The 16,654-nt window shown below is 43.2% G+C and overlaps 1 protein-coding gene across 2 annotated transcripts in view; it reads right to left on the bottom strand.

Annotated features, from left to right (window-relative positions):
• The window catches only part of LOC122562648 (A-kinase anchor protein 2), a 162,745-nt gene that overhangs the window by 115,625 nt on the left and 30,466 nt on the right, over positions 1–16,654 (bottom strand). Inside the window, exon 1 of one of the 2 annotated variants that reach the window (XM_043715678.1) lies at positions 41–1,177. The exons of the other annotated variant lie outside the window; for it this stretch is intronic. Within the exon in view, the coding sequence (XP_043571613.1) occupies positions 41–76 (36 nt within the window). The 5' untranslated portion in view covers positions 77–1,177. Of the gene's footprint in view, positions 1–40; positions 1,178–16,654 lie in introns of those variants that run through there. 2 annotated transcript variants of the gene reach the window in all.

The following is a 16,654-nucleotide window of genomic DNA, read 5'->3' as shown; positions in this document are numbered from 1 at the left end:
ACCTTTCCATGTACCTTCAATCAATCTACAACATACATACCGACAGCAAAGAGCACAGGAGCAGCCAGGAAATCATGATTCCTTGTTTCTTCAGAAGTGCCAAAATGAAGGACAATGCTTTGTCCGTCCAGTAAATCCTTCAAGCACTACTTTCTTCCTTTTCCCTGCTGCCAATTCCTGTGGAGAAGATCCTGGCCCGACCAAACAAATCTCGTTTTCGTTTCAAGTGTTTGTTTCTTTTCCGGTGGAGGAAGGGGTCACGTTGAGAAACGGAAAGTCTGCAGCAGACCTTCCAGTTGCCCTCTCAATGGCTGGAAGATTGTGAACCAGGTAACCTGCTCCCTGTTCACACTTCCAAAACCTCCAGCAAGGTGATGCCTTTGGATCAGTCACATGCTTCGTGAAAGTCAGCAAACCCCGTGCAGAGGTGAGGCTGCTTGTTTATGTATTAAAAAACACCTTCGGCTCATTAACATGGAAATACGACGCCTTGGCATGACCTTGATGCTTTATCTTGGTTTGCATTCCTGCTTCAACTGGTCCCAAAATCACCGTAAATATAAACACACACTTGCCACAGAGAAGGGAAAGATAAACAAAAACTGAATAAACTATCAGTGAAGATACAGATTTATAGATTTTTCTCTCTTTGAAAATACAACATTTACAGTGCTGAAATGTATTCGCACATGAAGAAAGGCTAGTATCTATGAAGTATCTTTCACAACCATAGGACTCTCTCAGCAGTGGATGTGTTGAGTGTCTTGGCACCAGATTTAAATCCCTGTCAGATTTACGCTCAGATCTGGAGTGGAACTTGAAATCCGGATCCGAGTCAAAAAGTCCCTCTGTTATTGCTTGTTGCAGCTGGGGAGGGCAAGTTGCGCACTCAGCTACTTTGGAGCATCCAGACAGAGACAGAATCACATGCATATGGACGTGCATTGGGACAAAGGAAAGTCAGCAGTGCTGCAGTAGCATCCCAAATCTTATGGGGTCTGTGTTGCTGACAATTGTTGCGGTAAATGTTGTGAAATCTCCTGACAGAATATGCAGACAGTCTGCGTTAGAATATTGTGATGTGCATTGGTTGCACGCAAAATTTAATGAACTACCATGATGGGAAGAGCAGAATTTAACCTCTTGCCCTTCTTGGGTGTACGGTGGCACCATGGATATCACCTGTAATCACTCAGAGACTTGAGGAGTGGCCTTAAAGGGACAGGCCCCAGCTTTGAACATACATCTTTTTTTTTTAAGTAGGAGGCATGAGACCTGAGATTTTACCACCATTCCACACACACAAGCAATGCCTCAAATTATTAAATACCACTTGGAATGATTCATAAAGCTGAAGTAGAGTAACTTGTGTTGTACAAATGCCATACAATAACATTACCATGGCTGAATCCCCACCATTAACAATGAGGGGGTACCATGGACTAGTCATATAAATACTGTGGTTACAAAAGCAGATCAGATGTTGGGAATTCTGTGGCGAGTAACTCATTTCTTGTCTTACCAAAGCCTGTCGTCCATTTACAAGGCATAAGTCGGGAGACCAATGAAATAGAAGTTGGGTTTTAGAATAATGTTTTACTGTCATGTGTACTCAAGCACAGAAGTACTGGAGTACTGTGAAAAGTTTACAAAGTCGCCATTCTCCAGCGCCATCTCCAAAAACCTGAATTTAAAAAATCTTAACACAAAATACAGAACAACTATCGAAGATACAAAACATAGAATTTTAGAAGAAAGAAATACAAAAAAAAAAGCAGCAAGGGGGAAGTATCCAGATCTAAAAAAGTCTTATAGTAAGTAAACAGTAAATATTCTTGGTCAGCCCAGACTCGATTTAAACTAAGGTCAGAGACAATTATTGGGTGAAAACTGCAGAGACCTTTCATTGGTCAAGGCATTGAGTATAGGAGTTGGGATGTCTTGCTGCATCTGTGCAAATCGTTGGTATGGTCACATTTGGAGTACTGCTTGCCCAACATAGAAAGGATATTATTAAACTAGAAAGAGTGCAGAAAAGATTTACTAGAATGCTAACTGAACTACAAGTTTGAATAGAAAGTGAGGTCTGCAGATGCTGGAGATCAGAGCTGAAAATGTGTTGCTAGAACAGTGCAGCAGGTCAGGCAGCATCCAGGGAACAGGAGAATCGACGTTCCTGAAGAAGGGCTTATGCCCGAAACGTCAATTCTCCTGTTCCCTGGATGCTGCCTGACCTGCTGCGCTATTCCAGCAACACATTTTCAGTACAAGTTTGAATAATAAGGAAAGGCTAGAGCTTTTTTCCCCTGGAGTGTAGGAGATTGAGGGGTGACCTTGTAGAATTATATAAAATCATGAGAGGCATAGATTAGGTAAGTAGCCAACAGCTTTTCTCCATGGTATGGATCTAAAACAAGAGAGCATAGATTTAAGGTGAGATGGGAGAGATACGGAAGGATCCAAATTTTTTCTTACAGAAGTTGGCTGGAATGGGCTGCCAGAGATAATGGTAAAAGCGAGTATAATTTTGTCATTTAAGAAACATTTAGACAGGTAAATGGATGGGATATGGAGCAAATGGAACTAGATTAATTGTGAAAACTGGGCTGCATGGACAAGTTGGGCCAAATGGCCTGTTTCTATGCTGTTGCCTCTATGATTCTATCTCTTGGAGTATGCCCACATGTCCTTGACAGTGTAAACATAAATTTACTAAATAATGTAAATACTAATCTAGTTTGCTGTTGTATTTTTGCTGACCAGGTTGTGGAGGATATCCAACAGTCATTGACTGAAACCTGAATTGAATCTAACATTTCTTTAGATAAAATAAAGATTCTCTTCAAAAAACTAAACCATTCAGAAAATGTTAAATCAATTTAAATTCACTTTACAGAACAAAATATGTTTTTTGTTGAAGTTAAATTTTCATCACCCTATGTAATAATAATGCTCCCCACTTGCCTGGATGAGTGTAACTCCAATACCATTCAGGAACTTCCTTCACCACTGACACATGTTGGCAGCAGTGTCTACCATCAAGATGCACTGGAAAAAAAATCACTGCCCCAGCAGCACCTTCCAAACCCAGAACCTCTACTATCTGGAAGGACAAGGGTGACGGATACATGGGAACACCACCTCTTGCAAGTTTACCCACAAGCTACTCATCATCCTGACTGGAACTACATCACTGTTCCTCCATCGTCCATGGGTCAAATAGCTGGAACTCCCTCCCTAGCTGCACTGTGGATCACAAGGACAGTAGCGGCTCACGAAAACAGTTGTTGCAGCTTCAATTGTTGGTCCAGCCAGTAATCCTACATTGTGTGAATGAAGAAAAAGAAACAGAAGCTTTCTTGCTCTGAATGTTATTTAACCATACAATAAACCCAACAAAATTGCCTTGGCTTTTATGTTATGCAACCTATCATAAGTTTCTTTGTACTTCTCTAAACTACACCAATGTCACTATCTTCAGTAACTGATTACTCCTGCCCAATCCTCGACACTCAACCTCCAGAATGAACAATTGCCCAGTGCCGTTTAAATCATTATTTCAGAAACGCAACAGACGTCTGATCCAATGTTATTTCGAAATGCAACAAATATTTTGTGCTGTTGTCACAACCACATAACCTTACAGCACAGATTCAGAAACATTTACAACAACAATTTGCCTCCATAATATAGCGACCTTTAAAGCATTTAAAGATTTCAAGATGCTTTACAGGAGTCAGAAGGAATTTGATATCAAGCCACAGGAGGACATACTAAGACAGAACTATATACTTAGTCAAAGATATAGATTATAAGGAGTATCTTCATGAAGAAGAAAGAGATAGAGAGACAGAAAGGTTTAGGAAGAGAATTCCAGAGTAAAGGGGCTTGGCAGCTGATGGCTTGAGTGTTGGTGTTTACTGTAAGGGGAAATGGAATATACAAGTTACTATACCTGTACAGTGACACAAACGCTGTGGCAGTGAGAAAGGGACTCACCGAGTGCACATCTGAGGGAGGCAGAGAACTTTTTCGAAGTGGGGGTCCGTTGAAGACATGCTCCCCCCCCCCCCCCCGCTGTCATCCAAACAGCCCTCCACTGCACCTCCTCCATTCCTCACTCCATTGCTCTGAACCACCCCTACCTCCGAACGTAATAAAGACAGTCCCTCTTGTCCTCACCTACCATTTCACCAGTTTCCACATCCCACATATCATCCTCAAACACTTCCGCCAACTTCAATTAGACCCTACCACCAAGAATATCTTCCCCTCCCCACCCCTCTCTGCCTTCTGCAAGGACCGTTTCCTCTGTCAATCCTTAGTTCACCCCATTCTCCCCACCAAACTCTGTGCACCCCATCCCCCTGAACCCCCAAGTACTTCTCCTGCAACCATAAAAGATGCAAAACCTGCTGGCACACCAACCAGCGCCCCAAACTGTCCTTCCCAGTGAGACTGAGGTTCACCTGCCTCTTCTTGAATCTAGTTCTCCTGAGCTGGTCTTCTCTACAACTGGGGAGACCAAACATAAACTCAGGGCACGTTTCGCTGAGCATCTCAGCCAGGTCTGCAGGGGCCAACCTGCCCTCCCAGTCACTGCCCATTTTAATTCCCCTTACCACTCCCTTTCCGACATGACCATCCTTGGCCTCCTCCATTGCCACAGCGAATCAAAGCACAGATTAAAGGAACAACACCTCATCTTCCGCCTGGGTGGCCTACAGTCCAGAGGATTCAACATTGAGTTCTCCAATTCCAAATAACCTGACCACCCATTCCCCCGACTCCCTTTCCAGCCCTTCTCCCTCCCTTCCATTCCTCTGACTGACCCTGATCCAGCTACCAACCAAATTCATTCTTCCCAGCGACCCACAGGTTGCATCCTCTATCTGTATTCATCTATCCCTTCCTCACCACTCCGCCCCTCTCCCCACCCAAAATCCTCCCCCACCCCCACTTTATCTGCAGCTCCCCTTCCACTCACCCCCAGTCCTGAAGAAGAGTTACATCTAAAATGTTGACTTCTCCACCTACTGATACTGCCTGGTTTGCTGTGCTTTTCCAGCCTCCTGCTTGTCAGCACCTGTACAGGGCATTGGTCAGACCACAGCTGGACTGGTGTGTACAATTTTGGTGTCCTTACTTAAGGAAGGGCACTTCTGTTTTAGAAACAGTTCAGAGAAGATCCTCAGAAGACAGGGTAGAATTGATAAGGAATGATTAAGCAAATTGGGCCTCTCCTCATTGGAGTTTCAAAGACTGAAAGGTGATTTCATTGAAACACACAATATTCTGAAGGGGCTTGACAAGGTGGATGCGAAGGAGATGTTGCCCCTTGTGGAGAAGATGCCAATCATACTTGATGGCAAGGTCACAGTTCTGCTGGACATGATTTAGTGGGGTTTCAGTCAGCAGGACTCCTGGGATCTTGGTGAATCAGCAGTGTGTTTCAGCGAGAGTGAAGAATTAAAACAAATGGGGGGAAAGCAGAGAAGGGAAGAGGCGAATTGGAATCAAATCACCACAGAAAGTGAAATTAAGGAGAAAAGAAAAACATGAAGAGACAAAGAAGAAATAAGAATTATTTTAAATATCACTTATCACAATTTATTACTTACAGTCATGAGAAAACGTTTGCACTGTAAGCTTTCTTTCTGCCAGGAATCTAGCCATGTTACAGTTGCAGGAAATTTTCATGCAATGGGACCATGAAAGTTGCTTGAAGGAGGGTTTGCAAATTCTGTGTCTGAAGGTTAAGGGGTTGATGGGAGGTTATTGAGGGAGCAATTGGGTCTCAGCATTCATCTTTCATTTATTTTCCACTCCCCTCCCTGTGCAACCCATCCCTAACTTCTCTTGGGGGAGGGGGGGGGGGTGGTATATGCTACTTGTTAAAGCTGCATGCACCCCCAGCCACAAGGTCCTTGTTCTCCCTTATCCCTGCGTGCTGTTACTTAGCAATGATACGCCAGCTTTCCGTTTGTCCTATGGAGCAGGTACTCCAGCCATGGGTACGTTTGCAAACTTGGCTGCATACATTCGTGGAAATATTGGTGGAAGCAATGCCATGGAAAGCTGGTGGAGTGGCACAAGTGTGTCCTAAAGCTCACCCGGTCAGTGTTCCTGCATTAAGACAATTAACTGAACTTTTGCCTCTTTCAGCGGGGAACCAGCCATTAACTCAAGCCAGTTACTGGCAGAAGGAGAGTCAGCTGAAAATGCTGGCTGTATGATTTGCAGCCATCACAATATGTTGATGAAGCCGACCACTCCATCCACTGCTTCCAATGTTCCCTCTTGTTACCCTATATCTCACAGTTAGTATGTCAGCTTGAAGAGACATGCTCACGATATCACCACTGTATCAGAGCAATGGGTTAAGAATGTAAAGGTCTTATCTTTATACTAGCCACCAGGATACATGAACATCAACTAGCCACAAAAACATATAACCCTCTCTCATTAGTATTCTTATATACAGATGAGGAAGGACACCACTTTGATTGGGACAGCACATCCATCCTAGGACAAGCCAAACAGAGACGCGCATGAGAATTTCTAGAAGCACGGCATTCCAACCGGAACTCTATCAACAAACACATTGACTTGGATCCCATTTATCGCCTCCTGAGAAAAAGAACAGGAAATTACATCACCACAAGAAATGACATCACCAATCAAGGAAACATAAACACAAATAAAAAGCAGGCCATACCACCAATGCTTCAGCGGAGGCTCACTGATGGGGTTATCTAGTATGGTGTCGAAATGTCTGAAAATGAACCTTCCAGCTCAGCGAACAAACTTACATCCAGAACCTCAACCTGAGCTGCAAATTTCCTCAAGACTCACCAGGTCTTATCTTGCCTGGGATCACTCTCCTGAAAAGACAAGACAAGACAAGACACTCTACTGCAAGCATGCTGCCCTGTTATAATTAATAGCTTAATGTTAGCTTAAAAATGTGTTGCTGGAAAAGCGCAGCAGGTCAGGCAGCATCCAAGGAGAAGGAGAATCCTGAAGAAGGGCTTATGCCCGAAACGCCGATTCTCCTTCTCCTTGGATGCTGCCTGACCTGCTGCGCTTTTCCAGCAACACATTTTTAAGCTCTGATCTCCAGCATCTGCAGTCCTCACTTTCTCCTAGCTTAATGTTAGCAAAGACACATACACTCCTGTATCAAATGTTTTCTGGAAGTTCATGTACACGACATCAACAGTGTTACACTTATTGAGCCTGACTGTTACCTGTTCAAATAACTCGAGGAAGTCAGCTGAACACGATTTTCCCTTTAGAAATCCATGCTGGCTCCTCTTCATCTATCCACCTTTTTCCATGTACCTACTAATTCTATACCAAATAATTCTTTCTGGAAGCATCTCCACCACTGACGTTAAACTGACTGGTCTGAAATTATGTTTCTGTCCTTACAACCTTTTTTGATAAAGTTAAAAATCACACAACACCAGGTTATAGTCCAACAGGTTTAATTGGAAGCACACTAGCTTTCAGAGCGACGCTCCTTCATCAGGTGATAAATGTTTTAATGTTTTCTCCAGTCTTTTCTGGCACCTTCCCTGGCTCTAATGAAGACTGAAAGACTATAGCTAGTGCCCCTGAAATCTCCACACGCACTCCCTTCAATATCCTTGGACATATCTCATTTGGTCCCAGAGCCTTGATAACTTTAAGTGACAACAGTTGGTCCACTATTTCTTCCTTATTATTTTTGAACTCATCTTGTGGCAGAATATCCTCCTCTGCTGTACGGCCTGGGTAACATCCACCTCGAACATAGAACATTACAGTGCAGTACAGGCCCTTCAGCCTTTGATGTTGTGCCGATCTGTGAAACCAATCTGTATCCCACACTATTGCATTCTTTCCATATATCTATCCAATGACCATTTAAATGCCCTTAAAGTTGGCAAGTCTACTACTGTTGCAGGCAGTGTGTTCCACATCCCAACTATTCTCTGAGTAAAGAAACTACCTCTGACATCTGTCTTATATCTATCACCCCTCAGTTTAAAGCTATGTCCCCTCCTGCTAGCCATCACTATCTGACGAAAAAGGCTCTCACTATCCACCCTATCTAACCCTCCGATTATCTTGTATGTCTCAACTAAAATCACCTCTCAATCTTCTTCTCTCTAATGAAAACAGCCACAAGTCCCTCATCCTTTCCACTTAAGACCTTCCCTCCATACCAGGCAACATCCTAGTAAATCTCCTCTGAACCCCTTTCCAAAGCTTCCACATCCTTCCTATAATGTGGTGACCAGAACTGTACACAATACTCCAAGTGCGGTCACATCACAGCTATGTACAGCTGTAGCATGACCTCATGGCTCCAAAGCTCAATACCTCTCCTAATAAAAGCTAACACACTGTATGTCTTCTTAACAAACCTATCAACCTGGGTGGCAACTTTCAAGGATCTATGTATATGGACACTAAGATCTCTCTATTTAACTACACTACCTGGAATCATACCATTAGCCCAATATTCTTTATTCCTGTTGCTCCTTCCAAAGTGAATCACCTCACACTTTTCCACATTAAACTCCATTTGCCAACTCTCAGCCCAGCTCTGCAGTTTATCTATGTCCCTCTGTAACCTGCAAAATCCTTTGGCAATATCCATAACTCTACCAACCTTAGTGTCATCCACAAATTTACTAACCCATCCTTCTACGCCCTCATCCAGGTTATTTTTAAAAATGACAAACAGCAGTGGCCCCAAAACAGATCCTTGCAGTACAGCATTAGTAACTGAACCCCTGGATGAACATTTCCTATCAACCACTACCCTCTATCCTCTTTCAGCTAGACAATTTCTGATCCAAACTGCTAAATCCCTCAATACCATGCCTATTTATTTTGTGTAATAGCCTACCATGGGGAACCCTATCAAATGCCTTACTGCAATCCATTTGGACCACATCAACCGCTTTACCTATATCCATCTTTTTGGTCACCTTCTCAAAGAACTCAATAAGATTTGTGAGGCACGACCTACCATTCACAAAACAGTGTTGACTATCCTTAATCAGCTTATTCCTTTCTAGATGATTATAAATCCTATCTCTTATAACCTTTTCCAACACTTTATCCATAACCGAAGTAAGGCTCACTGGTCTATAATTACCAGGGTTGTCTCTACTCCCCTTCTTGAACAAGGAAACAACATTTGCTATCCTCCAGTCTTCTGGCACTATTCCTATAGACAATGACAACATAAAGATAAAAGCCAAAGGCTCTGCAATCTCCTCCCTGGCTTCCCAGAGATCCTAGGATAAATCCCATCTGGCCCAGGGGACTGATCTATTTTTACACTTTCCAGGATTGCTAACACTTCCTCCTTGTGGACCTCAATCCTATCTATTCTTGTAGCCTGTATCTCAGTATTGTCCTCAACAAAATCATCTTTTTCCAGTGTGAATACTAATGAAAATTATCCATTTAGCACTTCCCCTAGCTCTTCTGACTCCACACACAATTTCCCACTACTATCCTTGATTAGCCCTAATCTTACTCTAGTCATTCTTTTATTCCTGATATACCTATAGAAAGCCCTGGGGTTTTCTTTAATCCTATCTGCCAATGACTTCTCATGTCCCCTCCTGGTTCTTCTTAGCTCTCTCTTTCAATCTTTCCTGGCTGACTTGTAACTCTCAAGTGCCGTAACTGAGCCTTCTCATCTCATCCTAAACTCTCGAACTCAGCACCACCTTCCTAACCTCACATTTTCAGCTCTGATCTCCAGCATCTGCAGTTCTCACTTTCTCCATCTCATCCTAACACAAGTCTTCTTTTTCCTCTTGACAAGAGCTTCAACTTCTTTAGTAAACCACAGCTCCCTCGTTCGACCACTTCCCCCCTGCCTGACAGGTACATACTTAAGGACACGCAGTAGCTGTTCCTTAAATAAGTCCAATTTTTCATTTGTGCCCGTCCCCTGCAGTTTCGTTCCCCAACCTATGCATCCTGAATCTTGCCTAATCTCATCATAATTGCCTTTCCCCCAGCTATAACTCTTGCCCTCCAGTATATACTTATCCTGTTCCATTGCTAAAGTAAACATAACCAAATTATGGTCACTTATACCTAAGTGCTCACCTACCTCCAAATCTAACACCTGGCCAGGTTCATTACCCAGAACCAAATCCAATGTGGCCTTGTCCCTTGTTGACATATCGTGTCAGAAAATCCTCCTGCACACATTGGACAAAAACTGACCCATCTCAAAATACTCAAACTATAGTATTTCTAGTCAATATTTGGAATGTTAAAGTCCCCCACAACAAGTACCCTGTCACTCTCGCTCCGATCAAGAATCCCTTCCACTACATCTCTGGAACTATTCGAAGGCCTATAGAAACTCCCAAAAGGGTGACCTTTCCGGTTTCTAATCTTAACCTGTACTACCTCAGTAGACGAGTCCTCAAATGTCCTTTCTGTTACCATAATACTGTCCTTGATTAACAATGCCACATCTCCCCCTCTTTTACCATTTTCTCTGTTCTACCTGAAAAATCTAAATCCCAGAACCTGCAACAACCATTCCTGTCCCTACTCTATCCATGTCTCCAAAATGACCACAACAGCGAAATGCCAGGTACCAACCCATGCTGCAAGTTCACCCACCTTATTTCGGATGCTACTGGCATTGAAGTACACACACTTCAAACTAACTTCTTGCTTGCCGGTGTCCTTTTGAGACCTTGAAACCTTATTTCTGACCTCACTACTCTCAACCTCCTGTATACCGGAACTACAATTTAGGTTCCCTACCCCTGCTGAATTAGCTTAAACCCTCCCAAAGAGCATTAACAAATTTCCCCCCAGGATATCGGTACCCCTCTGGTTCAGGTGAAGACCATCCTGTTTGTAGAGGTCCCACCTACCTCAGAAAGAGCCACAATTATCCAAGTATCTGAAACCCTTCCTCCTGCACCATCCCTGTGGCTGTGTGTTCAACTCTCCTCTCTCCCTATTCCTTGCCTTGTGGGTAAAGACAGGTTCAGGTATTCATTTAATACCTCAACCATGCCCCTGCCTGCATATGTAAATTCACTTTTTGGTCCCTAATTGTCCCTATTCCTTTCACCACTCTTTAACGGTTCGTTTGTATGTAGAAGATTTTGGGATTCCCCTCAACTTGCTTTTTCTTATAATTTTTCTGCTTCTCTAATTTGTTTTTTCATCTCCTTTTTGAACCTTCTGTATTCCCCTGCCTCACTGATCCATCACAGTGACTTCAGCAACTGTTAGAGCTCCAAAACCTAAAGGTTTTGGAGGCTGCAAGCTTCTGCAGCTGGAAGCATTTCCTGTATGTGCTGTCGTCCAGAAAACTGCCTGGGCTCTCGACTTTGCTCATATTAGAGTCTGCAAATTCCACATTACCAAGCTATGCTACTATGCCTTATCTTTGATCTCCTGGGGTTAACAATATTCTGCTTTTGGACGTATAACACTTCATTATATTGGCCCTGACATTCTCTTATTCCTGGTGTCTTGATGTTAAATAATAATGAGCTTTTCTAATTTACAGCAATTTTAGTTCCTCTCTCCTTTGATCACACACTCCCTACTCAATACACTTTACCTCTTGCAGTGAACCTTACTTAGAGCATCTCTTTCGTCCAATTGCAATGAATTCCCACATTAAACCAAATTCTTGGATATACTCACTCTGCCACTATCACTCTGTCACTCTCAGATAAAGTCTTCCTTGAAGCTTGTTTAATGTGTTAAAGGGGCAAGCAGAGTTTCCAATCCTTGAAAAGCCAATTCCTGAAAAAGCTAAGCTTCCTGGAGACTGTACTGGGAGACCAAGTAGAGGTATTTCCTGACCTCTGACCTACTAAAATTTGGTCTCGTAAAGGAGAAAGCCACTTGGACCCACATAACATGAAGGTGATTTAGTGGTCAGTACTGGGGTTATGCGCTGTAGCAGTAAACAGATTAAAAATTGTAGAAACCAGTTGACGTTAATAAATTTTTCACAATATAAAACCTATGTAAATTTCACTTGAGCATGCCTTTGACTTTCTGAATCTGCTGGTCTTCTAAATTAGGAAGTGTCCTCTGTGCTGCTGGGTTGTCAACATGCCAGGCTCGGAACAGTTTGGAGTGGAGCCTGTTTACTTGGCACTGGCCCAGAAGCTCTCCACGGCAATGACTTTATCCATTTTCTGAAGTGTTCCGAGGAGGCCGGCTCTCTTCCGTGGCCCGAACACTGCTGTGTAAACTCTTTTAATGCGCCTGGATAAAATTCACGAAAACACTAGCTTGTAGCAGTCACTTTTCAAACAGTCATTCCATAGCAGCTCCTCTTTACATACATCCAGCTGGGCTGTGACTGACCTCTGTGACAAAGTGCAGAGGTCGATGTAGAAGGGACAACACAAAATGCTTGATAGGACATAGAAACATTCTGTAACCTGGGAAAGAAACAATCTGGACAACCCAATTAACATAATTACGTTTTTTCATTTCTGAGCTCTGTTTGGGATGCCATCTGTAATAAAATAGAACGATACAACATAGAGGGAGGCAATTCAGCCCCCTATGTCTGTCCTGGCTTTTTGAAAGAGAGATCTAGTTAGTCTCACTCTCACTTCTGGCTCCTTTCCCAGAGCTTTGTAATTTTGTTTTTGCCACATTTGATTCCATACTATTGAATCTCTTCCTTTCAATCACCGTAATCCAGATCCAGACAACTCACTGAAATAAAAAGAATTCGCCTTATCTGCCCTCTGGTGTCAACGAAATTAAACATAACATCAAAACAACACAGAGCTCTGTGCTTCCTTACAAGTCATATTTTCCATGTGAGAACAAGTTCCAGAATTCCCACAAAAGCTGGTGACACATGCACACACCAGACCCTGTGGATGCCTTGTCATGTTTGAGAAATTCTGATGTGTTCTCCCCACCTAACGTTTGGTATTACTTGAGCTGAATTTCCACCCTGATCGGGTCATTTCCCAGAAATGGGGATTGGGAAGCGGGGATGGGGTTGGAGGAGAAATGTAACACAAGTTAAAAGCCAATTTTCAGAGGCCGAACAGACCTTTCAAGTCACTGGACCTGCACACTGAGGTCGCCTGTTGCACTGGAGATAGGTATGGAAGCAGCCTTTGGAGTAGCAGACCAAGGGGTTTATGCTACAGGCAGGCACTGGGGTGAGCCCCACATTATTCCCCGAGCTACACATCAGGGTTTTATGTTGTGAAACTTGGAAGGGTTCAGAAAAGATTTACAAGGATGTTGCCAGGGTTGGAGGATTTGAGCTATAGGGAGAGGATGAACAGGCTGGGGCTGTTTTCCCTGGAGCGTCGAAGGCTGAGGGGTGACCTTATAGAAGTTTACAAAATTATGAGGGGCACGAATAGGATAAAGAGACAAAGTCTTTTCCCTGGGGTTGGGGAGTCCAGAACTAGAGGGCAAAAGGTTTAAGGTGAGAGGGGAACGATATAAAAGAGGCCTACGGGGCAACTTTTTCACGCAGAGGGTGGTATGTGTATGGAATGAGCTGCCAGAGGATGTGGTGAAGGCTGGTACAATTGCAACATTTAAGAGGCATTTGGATGGGTATATGAATAGGAAGGGTTTGGAGGGATATGGGGCGGGTGCTGGCAGGTGGGACTAGATTGGGTTGGGATATCTGGTCGGCATGGATGGGTTGGACCGAAGGGTCTGTTTCAATGTTGTTCATCTCTATGACTCCAAGACTCTATGATGCTGTCTCCACGTTTTAATTCAAAAAGTTTGAATATTGCTAAGAGGCCACTGAGGCTCTCGTGCTCTCTTCCTTACCTACAATGCAGGTTAAATCTTGTGCCAAGTTGGAGGGCTTCTTATTGACCCTCCAGATTTGAGAGCTTTCATGCCAATTGAAAGCACACTCTTTGTTCACCAGTTGGCCAATTCAGGGAAAATCTGAGTGACAGATTCAGTGCTGCGGTCAGGATGCCTGTTGGACTATAATTTTGAGGTTCCAACCCAAAACCAAAGCCCTACTCCTTGACTTAACAACAAATGATTTTTACTTTTTTATATACAGGTTAGCAGAAAGTGAATCTCCAGATACGCACTGACAGATTTTGCAGTTATAATGTTGTTACCTAATCTTATGATACTTCAACTTTAACGTTTATCCCAAATGTAGTCAAAAATCACACAACACCAGATTATAGTCCAACAGGTTTATTTGGAAGCACTAGCTTTTGGAGCGCTGCTCCTTCACCAGGTGGTTGTGTAGATTATTTTTCTCATCAGCCTGTTGGTTGTTATGGCACACCTCTGGTGCAGGTGGGACTTGCACTCTGCCACTGAGCCATTAGAGCTTTCCTACCCCAAATTTGTACATTCTACCCATCACTATCTGTTAACATATGAGATGTGAATGATAAGCTCTCCTCCTTACTTCCTGGTTTGCTATCTGTGGGATTTCTTCAACATACTTGTGGCAGGAAATAGAACAAAGGATCATTGTTTAAAAATAAGGGGATTATCCAGTTAAGAAAGAGATAATGAGAAATTTTTCTCTCAAAAGGATCCTGAGATTTTGAAGCTCTCTCCCTCAAAAGGCAGTGGAAGCAATTTCTTTGAATATTTTTAAGGCAGTGGTAGATAGATTTCTGATTGGGAAGAGAGTGAAAGATTATCAGGGATAGTCAGAAATGTGGAGTAATAGAATTAGCCATGACTTTAGTGGATGATGGTACAGCCTCAGAGGCTGAGGGACCTACTGTTGCCCCTAACTTGTATGTCTATATTAGATTAACACCACATTTTTAAATACTTGATATGTCCTGATAGCTGCCAAAGAGAGACCGCTTCCATTTCACATTCAGAATTTGAGAGACTGATTATACCTGCCAAATAGACTGAACTGGCTGGGCTGGTATTTGTCTTTCTGAACAGAAGGCTCTGGGGTGACTTGATTGAGGTCTGTAAGGTAATGAAATGGTTTGACAGAGTAGAATTAGGGGGAAGTGTTTTCACTTATGGCAAGATCAAAATGCAATGACATAAATAGAAGAGACAGAGACAGTCAGTAAAATATCTAATGGGGAACTCAAGAAAGCTTATTTAGTGGTGGTATCTCACTCTCACAGGAGTTTGGAGATAAACAGTATAGGCGCACATTAAGTGAAAGCTAGGCAAACCAATGAGGAAAACCAAATAGAACAGCAATTCCAAAACTGTGTTGTGATCCCAGTTTGGTGGGGGGGGGTTACATAAGTGGCAAATGAGATTTCAGGAGTTAAATCGAAAACTGTCACAGCCCCTCAGTAAATAGTGGGGCTGGAGGTGAAGGTGTATTAAAAACCAAAGGTGATAGCGATCACAAAGTTTCGACTCGCAACCTCCATTTGGGTTCCGGGCCCTCAATGCGAGTAGCTTGAATGGAGCTTCACATCATGTAAAAAAAAATCTATTTCCACGTGTCATGTTTGGGTCTTTTGCCATTCTCCCTATATCACTCTACTCTCAGTCACGATCCTTCCTCCAATGGTAGTGACCTCACTTACTGAGTGTGTAGTCGGTGTGTAATTCTCTTCATGAGTTTAAACACCTTCATCAGTTCTCCTTTCAAACTCTTTCTCTCTAAAGAGCTCACCCAGCTTTGCCAATCCCTTTCCTTTCTCCACTAGCAAAGTGGTAAGTAACCAACTTTGATTGGCTACAATCGCTCTGATCAGATGTGACTGTGTGTCTTCATGAATACATTAGAATCTTCCCATGGAGGCAGGCGGATGGATTGCTTCATTACTTTAAAAGTCCTTTAGTGGCTGTAAACTAATTTGATGCATTGATTGGTTGTGAAAGGCATTACAGAAATGAATGTCTTTTTATTTATTGTTTCATAGGTTGTGAAGACATCAGTCAGAGCTCCCTCAATGACTCGAGCAGATAATTTCACTGACTGCAGTAGCAAAGCTGACAATGCTCAGCAATGATAAGCAAGTGGTGCCAACTCTTCCTTGTAGGAGAGGAAACACAAGAGTAAATAAACCATACTCCCAGTGAGCATTTTCCACTTAATCTCATATCAACTCAAAATCACAACTGGGCTGCTCAAAAGATTCATTGCTCAACCAACTGCAGACAATCTACAAAATAGCAAATATTGGAAGGAAAGTTGGCAAGTCACTAGAATCATAGATTGTCTGCAGTGCAGAAGGCAGCCATTAGCCTAGGAGAAAAATTGAGGACTGCAGATGCTGGAGATCAGAGCTGAAAAACGTGTTGCTGGAAAAGTGCAGCAGGTCAGTCCAAGGCCCCAAGGGATACTTCCATATCCGCCACAAATTCACCTGCACCTCCACACACATCATTTATTGCATCCGCTGCACCGAATATGGCCTCCTCTATATTGGGGAGACAGGCCGCCTACTTGCGTTTTGGGCATAAGCCCTTCTTCAGGAATGAGGAGGGTGTGCCAAGCAGGAACGTTCCTACTTGCAGAATGTTTCAGAGAGCACCTCTGGGACACCCACACCAACCAACCCAACCGCCCCGTGGCTGAACACTTTAACTCCAACTCCCACTCCCACTCCGCCAAGGACATGCAGGTCCTTGGCCTCCTCCATTGCCAGACTATGGCAACATGACACCTGGAGGAAGAGCGCCT

Source organism: Chiloscyllium plagiosum, chromosome 2, assembly GCF_004010195.1.
Source record: "Chiloscyllium plagiosum isolate BGI_BamShark_2017 chromosome 2, ASM401019v2, whole genome shotgun sequence".
NCBI classification, from domain to species: domain Eukaryota; kingdom Metazoa; phylum Chordata; class Chondrichthyes; order Orectolobiformes; family Hemiscylliidae; genus Chiloscyllium; species Chiloscyllium plagiosum.
Note: the sequence above shows the minus strand (reverse complement) of the source record. Positions and strands in the feature narration are given on the sequence as shown.